Source organism: Habropoda laboriosa, unplaced genomic scaffold, assembly GCF_001263275.1.
Source record: "Habropoda laboriosa isolate 0110345459 unplaced genomic scaffold, ASM126327v1 scaffold77, whole genome shotgun sequence".
In the NCBI taxonomy this organism is placed as follows: Eukaryota; Metazoa; Arthropoda; class Insecta; order Hymenoptera; family Apidae; genus Habropoda; species Habropoda laboriosa.
In genome coordinates, this window is record NW_017100200.1 from 86,525 (window position 1) to 99,878 (window position 13,354).

At 39.7% G+C, this 13,354-nt stretch overlaps 1 protein-coding gene across 1 annotated transcript in view; it reads right to left on the minus strand.

The window, feature by feature from the left end:
- LOC108570386 overlaps positions 1-13,354 on the minus strand; it is a 62,028-nt gene that overhangs the window by 20,279 nt on the left and 28,395 nt on the right. The window contains exon 6 of the mRNA XM_017932245.1: positions 7,046-7,164. Within this exon, the coding sequence (XP_017787734.1) occupies positions 7,046-7,164 (119 nt within the window). The remainder of the gene's footprint in view (positions 1-7,045; positions 7,165-13,354) is intronic.

The following is a 13,354-nucleotide window of genomic DNA, read 5'->3' on the forward strand; positions in this document are numbered from 1 at the left end:
GTTATTTTTTTTATTTATTTATTAAGTTACTGTGTCTTTGTTAGTATTTCAAACTTAATTCGTATTTCAATATCTGAAATTCATCTAAAAATTTCGAAAGATGGAGGAATATTTGAGGTTATAAGTACAATAATGGTAACCCTAACCTCAAAATGTTAGATTTGAGGTTATGGCTAATGAAATTATTGACGTTTCGAAATATTTTTTGAAGTTTCTATTTTTTTTTGGAAATTTCTTAGGCTACTATAGAATTCACCACTTGCGCTGGATAAACGTGCCACGCACGTCGAGATGTTTTCGTCCCAGAATTGCCAACGACGAGTTAGATACGTGAATCGTCGGTTATCTTCTCTTTCGCTTATGAGAAATTTTGTTTTTTAAGTTTGTAAGAAAAGAAGATGTAGAGTACAGTCTGTACCACAAGAGCGAGGACGCGATATTTTCGAAACCTGAAACTTTGCTCGCGTGAAGCAAGTATTAATTTACTAGATGTACTTTCGATGTGTATAAAATTTCTTACAGAAAGAATTCATTTTCACAGAGATATCGCGTCCACGCTCTTGTGGAACAGACTGTACGTGCAAGAAACAAAAAAACGCAGAATGCAAGCAACATCTTGTTGCGTTACGTATCCCAGATTGTTTCGAGATGTATCGCTCTGTACAAAATTAGCGTACATATCTGTGTAAAGTAGATAAAATTTTTCGCGCTGAACTCTGCCGAGTGTTCTCGTTTCAAGTTGCAGCGTAGCATTTGGGCATCCGTGAATTGACTGCCAGCCCAAGTGGTTAAAAGAAGTTTTTCAGTAGACGAGGTGGTTTATGCTGAAATATCAATTCACCCAAAATTGTATGTTATCTTATTGCGTTGATAACCTCATTTGCGAATTGATCACTTATTTTGCAGTAATGTGGAACTACTTCAGCAGAATAGTCAGAAATTGTATCATTAAATGGAATTAATAGCCAGGATATCAAAAAATATATGATTTAATCCACTTTCACATCGGTTCCATATGATATTTTTTGTTCCTCATTTTTTCATTTTGAAATAAATAGGTACGTGAAAGATTTAGTTGTGTTAAATTAATTCGTTTAATTTGAAATTTTCTAGAATGGATTTTAATTGACGACCGTTCATTTAGATGTGTTAATTTGTTAAAAAGGTGTGCTTAGGGCATACACGTGTACTACTTAGCGTACAACGCGACGTGGATCGCGTTGAAAAAGAAAAGAGAAACGTGTTGTACTCTACGAAATTAATTAAACCAAATTAATCAAATCTTTTCCTTCTCTTGCGAGATATCAAAGGAAAAGGAAATTTACATGCTCCTCGGATTCTTTACCTTTGAATCTTACTGTTAACGTGGGATGCGTAACGAAAAACGTAGTATTACGTCAAAGGCTTCTATCGTTCCTACATGACAAAGGATCTTCTCTCGTCTTTTTACTTGAAGACACGCTACGTTATCAGTCGAGGATGTTGTTAATAGCTTCCTCGTTACTAATTGGTTGTTTAAAAGCGTAGTCAAAATAGGATACATGTATTATATACTACCGTTCGAAAGTTTAATTGTGTTGGTTAAAATGCAGTAAAATTGAAAGGAACTACAGCAATCGAATGAATTAGGATTAGGAGAATGATAAATTTTATTTTGTTGAGCTCGATATAAAATTTAGAATTTGATAAAACGAATTGGAATTTCATTGATTTGAACGAAGTTGTTGGTTTCTTTTTTCGTATTTGGAGCATTCAAAATGCTCGATCGGCTCGTGTGTCGCGTGTATGAGCATGATTGACTGTGAGTGTGTGTGTGTGAGCGCGTATGAAGTGTGTGCGAAATGAACGCGTATTTTGTTTTTTCTTTTGTAAATAGTTAGTCTGTTGTTATTCCATTATAGTCCATTTATTTATATTTTATTTATTTATTGTAATACTAACGCACTCTATTTTTATACTATTGTATTACTAACAGCCCATTTTGTCGCATTAATTCTCGTTTCCGTCAAAATATCGTCAAATTCATCTCCCGAGTGAAGAAAACTCAAGAATGTTAACTCAAGAGTGGAAACTTCTAGGGTGTTAAAATTATTTTCACCCAAAACAAAAATTTAAAAAAAGCGAATCGAAACGAACAAAATTACACCTCACTTCAGCATCCCAAAATTAAACTCACGCTCCGCAGTATACATACATATATTCCCTTTTGAATGTTTCAACGCTAATTTACCCGAGTAAAATTTCAATTTCAAATATCTACCCCGTAAAAGGACAATCTCCAAAGGAAAAATCCTCTCCGAAAGAAAAAAGGAAAGAAAGCAAATGAACCTATTCTCCATTCTATCTTTCATCGGAATAAATCATAAAACCACAGAGAAACCTTGTAAACTTTTTAACACCGCACCTCTGTCGGTTCTTACACGACTCCTCCATCGTCCCGCAGTTCTCAACCGAGCGAAATGTTAACTGGTGAATCGGAAAAAGTGGCGACAATCGGGCCAATAAAAGATTCACGATCGTCGTTCCCTTCGAACGAATCACGACCACCTTTTTCTTCCTTTTCTCTCTTCTCTTTACACCTCACATTCCGTTAACATACTGTAAATGCACCTTATGGATAGTTTCGCGTTCTTGGCCATCGGCCAACCGTGGCCTCCGGATTACCGTTCCGCGTACGCATTTATATTCATCCGATTAAGGGCTCTGGCTTCCGATACGTCGACTCGCAACGGCCAGTAATTAGTCGGTGGTAATTAGCAGCCGGGCCAAAGCACTCGGTCGCGGAAAGCACGTGAACGAAGAATCGGAGCCAAAATAATTGGCGTATCGCGTGGATACCGCCCGCTCGATTTCGCCCGTTCGTTCTACGATCGATCGCCGAGGGTTAATCCTCGGAAGATCCTGTCACGATCGCCGTTCGGGAAATTCGAGCGAATATCTAGCGTTCGCTTTAATTGAAAAATTTTACATCGATTTTCCTTTAATTAACCGCGTGTCGTCACGCAACGTGTATAAGGTGAACACAGACGAACTTTGCTGAGATTCTGATTGTGGATCGGAGACGTTGTTTTCTTAAGATGAGACAACCTGTAGAGCTTTTACCGAAGAATCGCTGTTATGTGAAGGTTCTATTGTATGAACAGTATGTTTCTTGTTACAGTATTTTATGTAAATATAGAACATGAAATGGCTAGATCAATCATTGGATTTAACCACTTGCGCTGGCAGTCAATTCACAGATGCCCAAATGCTATGCTGCAACTTGAAACGAGAAGACTCGGCAGAGTTCAGCGCGAAACGTGTATGCCCTAAGCACACCTTTTTAACAAATTAACACAACTAAATGAACGGTCGTCAATTAAAATCCATTCTAGAAAATTTCAAATTAAACGTATTAATTTAACACAACTAAATCATTCACGTACCTATTTATTTCAAAATGAAAAAATGAGGAACAAAAAAGTTCATATGGAACCGATGTGAAAGTGGATTAAATCATATATTTTTTGATATCCTGGCTATTAATTCCATTTAATGATACAATTTCTGACTATTCTGCTGAAGTAGTTCCACATTACTGCAAAATAAGTGATCAATTCGCAAATGAGGTTATCAACGCAATAAGATAACATACAATTTTGGGTGAATTGATATTTCAGCATAAACCACCTCGTCTACTGAAAAACTTCTTTTAACCACTTGGGCTGGCAGTCAATTCACGGATGCCCAAATGCTACGCTGCAACTTGAAACGAGAACACTCGGCAGAGTTCAGCGCGAAAAATTTTATCTACTTTACACAGATATGTACGCTAATTTTGTACAGAGCGATACATCTCGAAACAATCTGGGATACGTAACGCAACAAGACGTTGCTTGCATTCTGCGTTTTTTTGTTTCTTGCACGTACAGTCTGTTCCACAAGAGCGTGGACGCGATATCTCTGTGAAAATGAATTCTTTCTGTAAGAAATTTTATACACATCGAAAGTACATCTAGTAAATTAATACTTGCTTCACGCGAGCAAAGTTTCAGGTTTCGAAAATATCGCGTCCTCGCTCTTGTGGTACAGACTGTACTCTACATCTTCTTTTCTTACAAACTTAAAAAACAAAATTTCTCATAAGCGAAAGAGAAGATAACCGACGATTCACGTATCTAACTCGTCGTTGGCAATTCTGGGACGAAAACATCTCGACGTGCGTGGCACGTCTTTCCAGCGCGAGTGGTTGCACCCTATTGAGTTATTTTGGAATTATCTGGATAGATAGGTTAGACAATATTATCCAAAATTCGAAAAGGATCTTTGGGAAGTTTTATGAAACGCTTAGAAAGATATTTCTCAAATAGCAGTAAACAAATTAGTCGATAGAATCTCGAGATTAATTCTTTGCTGTCCTATTTTCCATAGGCATGCTTGTCGTACTTGTCGGAATTATCTTTGGTAGCGTGCACTCGGTCGATTATTGCCCAAAAAACGTATAAATTTTATTCAAATGAGTTCCCCCGTATCTGCAGACAAAAGATCCACAGAGCGTTTAGAAGGTAGAAACGCCTTGCTGTGAATATCCCGGAGTTCGACCGCAAAGAGTTAATTGGAACATTGAAAAGATGTAAAAGCTCATTCTTTGACGAGAAAGTTATTTAACATTGCTTTTGTACTATTGTGATCTGGAAAGGCATTATAATAGCAATTTTTGCAATTCTTTGTATTGTACTATATCAACCTGTTGGAAATGGGACCCGATTGCGGTACGGGGTGTCACATGCGTAAAAGACGCCGCTTGGGTTGTTCGGCAGTACCGACGAGCCTATTTTCAATAGACAGGACCTTCTAAAAAGCGAGGTCTTAGCCAGCATGGGCAAATTACTTTACTACACCAAAAATTCGACGACTCTCGCACCTGGACACCACATGCCCTAAGCAATAAAACAGACCTTCGACATCACCAATTTTTAGACAAGCAATATAACAAATGTAAGAACAAATTCCCTACTTTCACACCACCACCAGACACACCCCAATCACCACACACTTCCAACACCTACGACAATCACAACACACACGTAGTTTATAAAATAGCGAACACCACACGACACGACACACAATTTTCCGATCAGTAAGCCTAGACATTTCGCACTCTGCACAACGTTCATTCACAAATACATAGTTTTAACAGCAAACTGTTGTACGTTAATAATCTATCTTCCGAGCACTACCTGAGTCCCCTATCCCGAGTAGATTCCTTAAATGGTCTGACTCAAAAAGAGGGACAATTATCGGTTTCCAATAAATGACGATCGGCGGCGAGAGGCCGCTTCTCAAATTGTTCTTCACGCGTGTCCACGTTGTGTCGTGAAGTCCCCTATCCCAAGTAGATTCCTTAAATGGTCTGACTCAAAAAGAGGGACAATTATCGGTTTCCAATAAGTGACGATCGGCGGCGAGAGGCCGCTTCTCAAATTGTTCTTCACGCGTGTCCACGTTGTGTCGTGATGTAAATAGTTTTCCTATAAAACTTTATATACTACAGAGGAAATCTGTCAGTGTGTTTCTTTTCTGCTCTCATGGTTAAATCCGTCGTTGAGTTACAACACAACCTATGGTTAGATGCTAACCCCTTAACATATGACAACGTGTCAGACTCGTGGCAGAGATTCTGGTGAAGATGTGACAAAAATCGTTATATTAGTAAGAAAAATTCATTGTAATCCTAACTTTCGTTTGAATTTATAAGACTGAGGGTTGCAGCGTGTAATTAATTTGTGACAGATACCTTTGTTACCTGATACAGTACTAAAATAGAAAATGGCTGACAGTTAGATGCATAGTCAGAAAAGAAATCATAGGTTAAGGGGTTAAAGAACATGCAAAATTGTGACCTCATTTTCATTCATTCACGAATCGTTCACAAATATTGAAGTTTTTATAAGAAGAATCCTATAGGTTTGATTTCTTTAATTTCGTTAAAAAGAAGGAAGATCGAACAATATTGTCTTTTTGATTCTGTATTCTATGCGTGAAGTGATCTATAAACAAATTGTATTCGTTTTATTTCATTTCGTCTTAAGTATTATTCATAAGAGAGTTTAACGCTTCTTGTTCTCTTATGTGAACACTTTCATCCCCCAATTATTTCATATAACAGAGGTTCTTTTGTATCGTTAGCAAAAGTAAGTTTGCAATTATCGAGAATTTAGTCATAGACGTTTTCGCGATTGCTACAAGTTATAAATTTCGTGTGGAGAGGTACAAACTATACAAAATCGAAGCAGTGAAGTTTGATCATGATTTGATGACGCGTGACTCATATTAACGTATGAATCGTGGTATGTATAATCAGTTGCGTTTCACGGCTGTTAAGCGCATAATCGAGCAGTTAATGCTGGTTACACGCTGTCACGCGCGCTCCTTCGGTCTAAATGTTTGAGGGAATGTCCAAGGTGAAAAAGGGAGCTTAAGAGGAGAAATTTTTGTAGTCTTCCTCCTTTGTTCAATTCTCGTCGAATGAAATCAGATATTTTAACTTTGAACAATTAAATAAACCGTGGAAATGGGACCCGATTGCGATACGGGGCGTCAGTGCGTGCGTACGTCACCAATAATATTGTCTTAAATATTTTGGAATCTACAATTTGGCCCATCTAGGCGAAACTTTGGGAACTCCTGGTGTAAAGGATAAAATTAAGCATTAAATTAAAACGCCAAAATTTTCAAAACGCCTATAGGCGCCAATAGTAACGAAAGGGTTAAACTTGATAAAATGACACAAATTGACTTTCTTCCAATACACATTAAAAAGTAACCGGACGAAATTTACAGCTGATTCTGTCAGATCCCATCAGAGGTAAGTAACTCACGGTTAAACGAATTTCAAGAATCAATCCGAAACCTGTTACAACTTATCGAGGCTCGATAATTTCCAAGATCCAATTGAAAACAGCGCTGTGTAAGGTGATAAAAATTTCTGATACCTTTATAAGCGGGGTATACCGTGTGACAGCGGTGTGTCGGTTTGAAAAGATGTCAAAGATAGTCGGCTTACCATCGTGGAAGTAATAAGAGACGTCCATGTATTCCTCGTCGGTGGGGCTATTCGAGGCTCGTCTGAGAACGACCGTCATATCTCTGCCATTAGACGAGTACCTTTTCGGCTCTACGTACCTGAAAAAGGAGGAGAAAAACGAAAATAGAATCTGGTTTTACGTGGCGGCAGCCACCTTAGCCGGCAGGCAGTAATTCGTATCCTGCGTTGCTTGCCGGGATTCGCGTCATTTCTTCGCGGAAAACACGTCGTTCCGTCGAGACCGGTTGTAAATCACGGCGGGTGCTATCAGAAATGTCGTAAAGCTCGCGGGCTCTATCTTCCATCGGATACTTTCGAACGGATGTTCCCCGCGGCTTCAACGAGCCGAACCGCGTGTAATTCAGAGCCAAACGTGTACCTTTTTCCACGATCGTTTCGCGCGTCCGTAGAGTCTGATGAAAGATTCTGCTTCTCTATTTTTACCGTTTGCCGCACCTTGATAAGGATAAATTTAGATGGAATTTTAAATTATCCTTGGTGAGTGGGTTAGTCAACGTTGTCGGGGATAATGGCGGTGGTAATGGTTTTTGGTTAATGTTTGAATCAGAAGGAAGCAGGTATGGATAGTTACTTTTTTCTTTTTTTTTATTAAAATGCTCTTTCTTTTTTAGTATTTCGATATTTGAAAATACTTTCAGAAGTTTGAAAATTAAGGAACAATAAAATTTGAGGTTATCAGGGCAATAGTGGTATACCCTAACCTCAAAATTTTGAAGTTATGGACTTACTGAAATTACTGAATTAAGTAGGAATGATTTTTTTAAATATTGCTTTTTGGGTGGTTCCTTAGGTCACTATAGCATTCAAGTTTTTCTGTACACGAGATGGTTTACGCTGAAATTTCAATTCACCCAAAATTGTAGGTTAAGTCATTATTGCGTTGATAACCTCATTTACAAATTTATCGCTTATTTCGTGTTTTGCAATAGTGCGGAGCTATTTTAGCAGAATAGTCAGAAATTGAATCGTTAAATAGAGTTGATAGCCAGGTTATCCAAATATATACGACTTAATCCAAATTATTTGGCGAATTAAATTATTTGATCAATTTAGAATTAACTCTGCAGAATTTCACAGCAGAAAATTCCTCATCACCCACAATTGCTAGCTCACATATAGAATTTCTCACTTTCCTCGGAATATTCGTTAATCATAAACTTTCAACTCCAAGTACACACGTTGAACACGCTAAAAGCACTTTAAAGAAAAACAATTTCCCTTCGTTCTAATACAAAATTTCGCAGTCTGATACGGAAGTCTGACTAGTTCGACGAGTCGATACCATACGAAGGCCATCGAACGTTTCTCTCGTGGGCTTCGAGTTGCTGCTAGACGTCGGAGAATGCGGCCGCGTGAATAATAGAGGGCCACGTTTGCTCAGAGCTCGCTATTATGAATAATGTCCTCTTCGATTTGTTCCTTGAGGATACTGAGTAGAATTCGTAAGGATTTTCCTGCAAGGAGACAGAGGGAAATCTAGCGAAGTCCTTCCTACTTCCACTCTCCTTATTTCTTCATCTCTTTCTCTGTGTCTTCTCTCTCTCTCTCTCTCTCTCTCTCTCTGTGTCTTTCTTTCTTACTTTCTTCATCTCTCTCTCCCTCTGTCTCTCTTTTTGTCTCTCTGTCTCTCTCTTTCAGTTTCTCTCTCTCTCTCTCTCTCTCTCTTATCATCTCTCTCTCTCTGAGTCTCTCTTTCTCTCTCTCTCTCTCTCTCTTATCATCTCTCTCTCTCTGAGTCTCTCTCTCTCTCTCTCAGTTTCTGTCTCTCTCTCTCTCTCTCTCTCTCTCTCTCTCTCTCTTATCATCTTTCTCTCTCTGAGTGTCTTTCTCTCTCACTTTTACTCCCACTTACTTCTTTTCCTTTATCGCTAAGTCGAAGCGCCCGAAGGAAGTTTCCCGTGAATTATGAAGCCGGCGCCTTTATGTCAAAGAGGTACGTCTCACCATACTTGACAAGCTTACGTGTGCGCAGCACGGCTAGAAGTTGGGCAAGTGGCGGCACAAAGCGCCATGTAAATTTTCCACGTCGTTCACTTCCATTTTGCTCAGCTCGAAGTTGTAAATGGACGTCCTGGGAACGCTGTCTCGCGATAACCTGCGCCTGAATCCTTCATGAGACACCGTATAGTGATAAGTCAATGTTTGCCGCCCTGTTTTGTCCCATGATAACGTCTTGCCGCATCGCGCATCGGACGGTTATTAATAGATGGAATAAATTAGCACGGTTTTTGGCCACGCGACGCAGTCTCCGACGTTTCTACCTGCCGTAATTCCCGGCGAATTAATTTGTCGCCTGATTAAAAGGTGGAAGGAGGAAACGGCCAACGAAATACTCTGATATATTCCCCGCGTTAAATCGAGTGACTAGCTTCTACGTCGAAGCTCTGTTATTTCGTGAGATACCACCGTAAATAAGGTGAATTACGACGAACAGTGATTCTTCGTTTATTACAGACACTTCGAACTACCTTCAGAAGTAATTGCGAATTCGCATATACAGGGTATCTCAGCTGATTTCGACATCTTCATTTTCTCGCTATTATTACTCAAAGCGAAATATGTTTCAGATGAAAGTGAAACTTTCCCACTCATGGAAGAATTAACAACACCAGAATATGCCCCCTTCGACACCGTTTAAGTTTCATCTGAAACATTTTCCGCTATGAGTAATAATAACGAGAAAATCAAGATGTCAAAATCAGCTGAAACACCCTGTACAATGGTGTTAGAAAAGCACGAAAAATTCCTCCTTGCGCCACATGATCGCTCCTATCGAATGCAATGCAAAACAGTCGACACGCATACTGATCGAGGTGAAACCTATCCAAGATTTTTCTTCGCCTTCGTCTAATTTTTTGAAGAAAGTAAACTAAGCATAGCTCTAGCACGTGTAATTATCTTAATACTAACGTTTAACGCTAATAGATTATGTGCTACGATTGCTGCGAATGGGCACACGAAAAGTGCAGCGATGGACAGAGCACATCTACAGGCTATTTATGCGACTTTTGTAAAAAATATGCAGCCTCCGTAATTACCCCACGACACTTAGGAAATCACGAACAGCAACGGTTTGGTTCTCCCATTAAAAATTCCTTTCATCTTCAAATTTCGTCAAAGTTCACTACAAAAATATACAAACAGACAACACGTGTTTGTACACAAACTATAAAGAAGTTATCATCTTTATTCAATGTTTTCCCTAGATGTTCGTAATTCCGCCACTCTCCCCAACTTGAATCTCAAGCGAAGCTACTCGACATCTTTTCCAAACTATCAACTATTTCTCGTTTAATTTTCGTAATTTGTTCAAACTCCTCGAATTATCCAGACGTCTCGAATTCGCGTACATACACTCGAAAAAAAATCTTCAAATTTCCCGGTGGTCTCCCGAAACTTCAAACACCACTCGAATCTCAAACGTCCAACGAAGTACGGAGACATCTCGAAATTCTCGAAAGTCCCTCAAGTTTCTCAACTCGTCGAATTTTCATAACATCCTTCAGATCCGACGTTGTAGATCATTCGCAGTGAGACGGTTACACCGCGACTAATGAAAGTCAGTTAACGAGTTTCACGGTGCGGAAAAGCGCGGGAAAAATTGTACAGCCATTCCTGTTGCGACCTGATTAGGACGCAACGAAGTCTCGGTTCGGCGGATTATAGAAATAAACAACTTAGGCACCAGACCGAGGTGCCGACGTTCGGCAGACCGCAATATACCCCCCGTGGACGCAGCAGCGCGACAATCGGACAATAGGTCCCAAAACACTCGGGACCATAAAACTAAAATTCGGTCTCCCAAAAGGTCACAGTTTTCGTCGACCAATAGCCGAACACACCACGTTTTCCACCCCCATAACACAACCACCGATCAGAACCAACCTAATTCCTATATATACATCTACACACCTGAAAACAGGCAATCACTGTAAGACGAGGGCACGAGACACATAGTCACGAAGCGAACAATCCAAATTCAGCTAAACATCTGCAACATCTAACCCAAAGGACAATTAGTGTCGGTCGTCCTTAGAAGGACTCAGAGTACCTCAGCTTTACAGCTTATACCTCTATCAGACCAATTTTCTACTCTCTATCGAAACCACCAACCGACAGAACAAGCCGGAGAATGAGCGAGGACGCCCGATCATGCTTGAACCTCAAACTTGGCGGTAAGGATTTTTGCTCTTGGACTTTTTCAGTTTCTAGACGTTAGTAAGGATGGAACTAACGTCTGTGTGAAATTTCAGCCCGAAAAAACCAGCAGGCACCGGGCTTCCACAGACGGATGTGGAGCGGTCACCCATCTTTCTTACGGTCGCCGCCCAGTGCATCTTGACTTCGGTGATCGAACGGGAATCGGCAGATATGCATGGCTACGGCCGCTGGTCTAACCAAAGGACAAACATCTAAACAAACTAAAAAAACATCTAACCCAACAACGAAGTTTTAATACACCTCGAATTTCTGGTATCAACGACGCAACAATTCCGTTAAGCGTTATCAAGTCGCGAGATCAATTTTTAAAAGGTCGTAAACCCTTCTCCTTCGTACCTCTGGCAACGTAACATAATTCCGTAATTATAATACGTTGTTTTAATTAGGAAAACACCAGCGTAACGATAATTACGGCGCAACGAACCAACGGGAACGTACGAAACCGGAAGATTAATTGCGTTATCGACACGGAACTTGTTCTCGTTTGCCAGAGCAGAGGTATTTGCGAAATTGGCGAAGTTATAATTTTCACCAGCGTGGTTATGCTATCGCGATATTCTCTCCCCTCTGCTATTTTCCCCTTAACAGAGCCCTTTTCTCAAGAGCGAAGGTGATGGCGATGGCGAAGGTTTCTTTGATTAAAAACTTGGCAAAAATTTGTAATTGCTCGACGGCACGTTTGTTAAAACGCGGCGAACGAGCGTAAATAACGAAGAGAAGTTTAAATACAATTTCACGTGAGCGCAATTGTGGCCTCGAACCGACCCCCGACCGCAACGCGGGCATTATTTACGGCGTCGAGCTGATACACATGCACGAAACGAACAAGGAATTGTCGGAACTGCGGAAAGAAAAAAAATTGTTAAATAGAAAATAGGGGAGGAGTAAAAATGTGGCTGGCATCGCGAATTATATTTCAACAGGGGAAATTGCTAGAGGAACTAACGAGTGAAGGGAGGAGTAGCAAAAACTCGTTGAAATTTCGTTTATGAGTTGCACGTTTTGACGTGGCGCGGTGTATAGTCCTCGAACGAAATTCGATTTTTCTGTCGAAAACTTGGTTAGTGATTTTCGGAACGATCGTGGCTACGGTAAATGCGATGTTATTATATAGCGGAGTTATATCATCCAAAATGAACAATTATCGAGCACTAACCTAATTTCAATTGAAAAATACATCTGTTAGATTGGATCACGTGAAATTGCTGGTTTTTCTGGTCAAAGTGTTTTGTGAAGTAATTATTTTTGTTTGATTAAAATATGCACTTTTGATATTAGTGGCTTTTTAGTTATCAACTGGTTTATTCGATTTTGGTAAAAATTAGCGGGGATGAGAGTGGAATTATTTGAGGCTTCCGGGTGTAAGCCGCGTCCAGAAGAATTTACATTTCGCCAGCATTGCAGCTAGCTTCATCAGGGTCTGGAGACGTACTGATAATAGTGTGCGTCTGGGTGTTCACTCCTTTAAATACCTGTGTTCATTTTTCGGATCAGTGATTTTGACCAATCAGTGTTTAATTGATCGATCAATTAAAAATCGGTGTTTAAAATTCTTTTGGACACGGCTTACATACCTGTGTTCATTTTCCGGATCAGGGATTTTGACCAGTCAGTGTTTAATTGATCGATCAATTAAAAATCGGTGTTTAAAATTCTTTTGGACACGGCTTACACCCGGAAGCCTCAAATAATTCCACTCATATCAATCCAGGCCGTGAAAGTCTCAAAACTAGCAGGGATAAATTCGCAAAATTCGATTTTGGTTCGATAAATTCTTCGTACATTTTGGCATTACAGTAATGTCTCCACAAGTGTCAGTCCACAAGGAACCTAAACCTGACACTTGTAGAGTCAGGGACTACGTCTTCGAGACTCGCGCCCGCCTTTGTAGTTTGCCGAACGTAGACAAGGACAGAGAATAAAAGATAAGGATGAAACGTGAGTCGACGCAACCAAGCGATTTAAATACCAACTTTTTTAATTTTACGTTTTTTTATCCCGAAATTTTTCTTAACATATTGATGAGATTTTTCCGATGAAAATGAC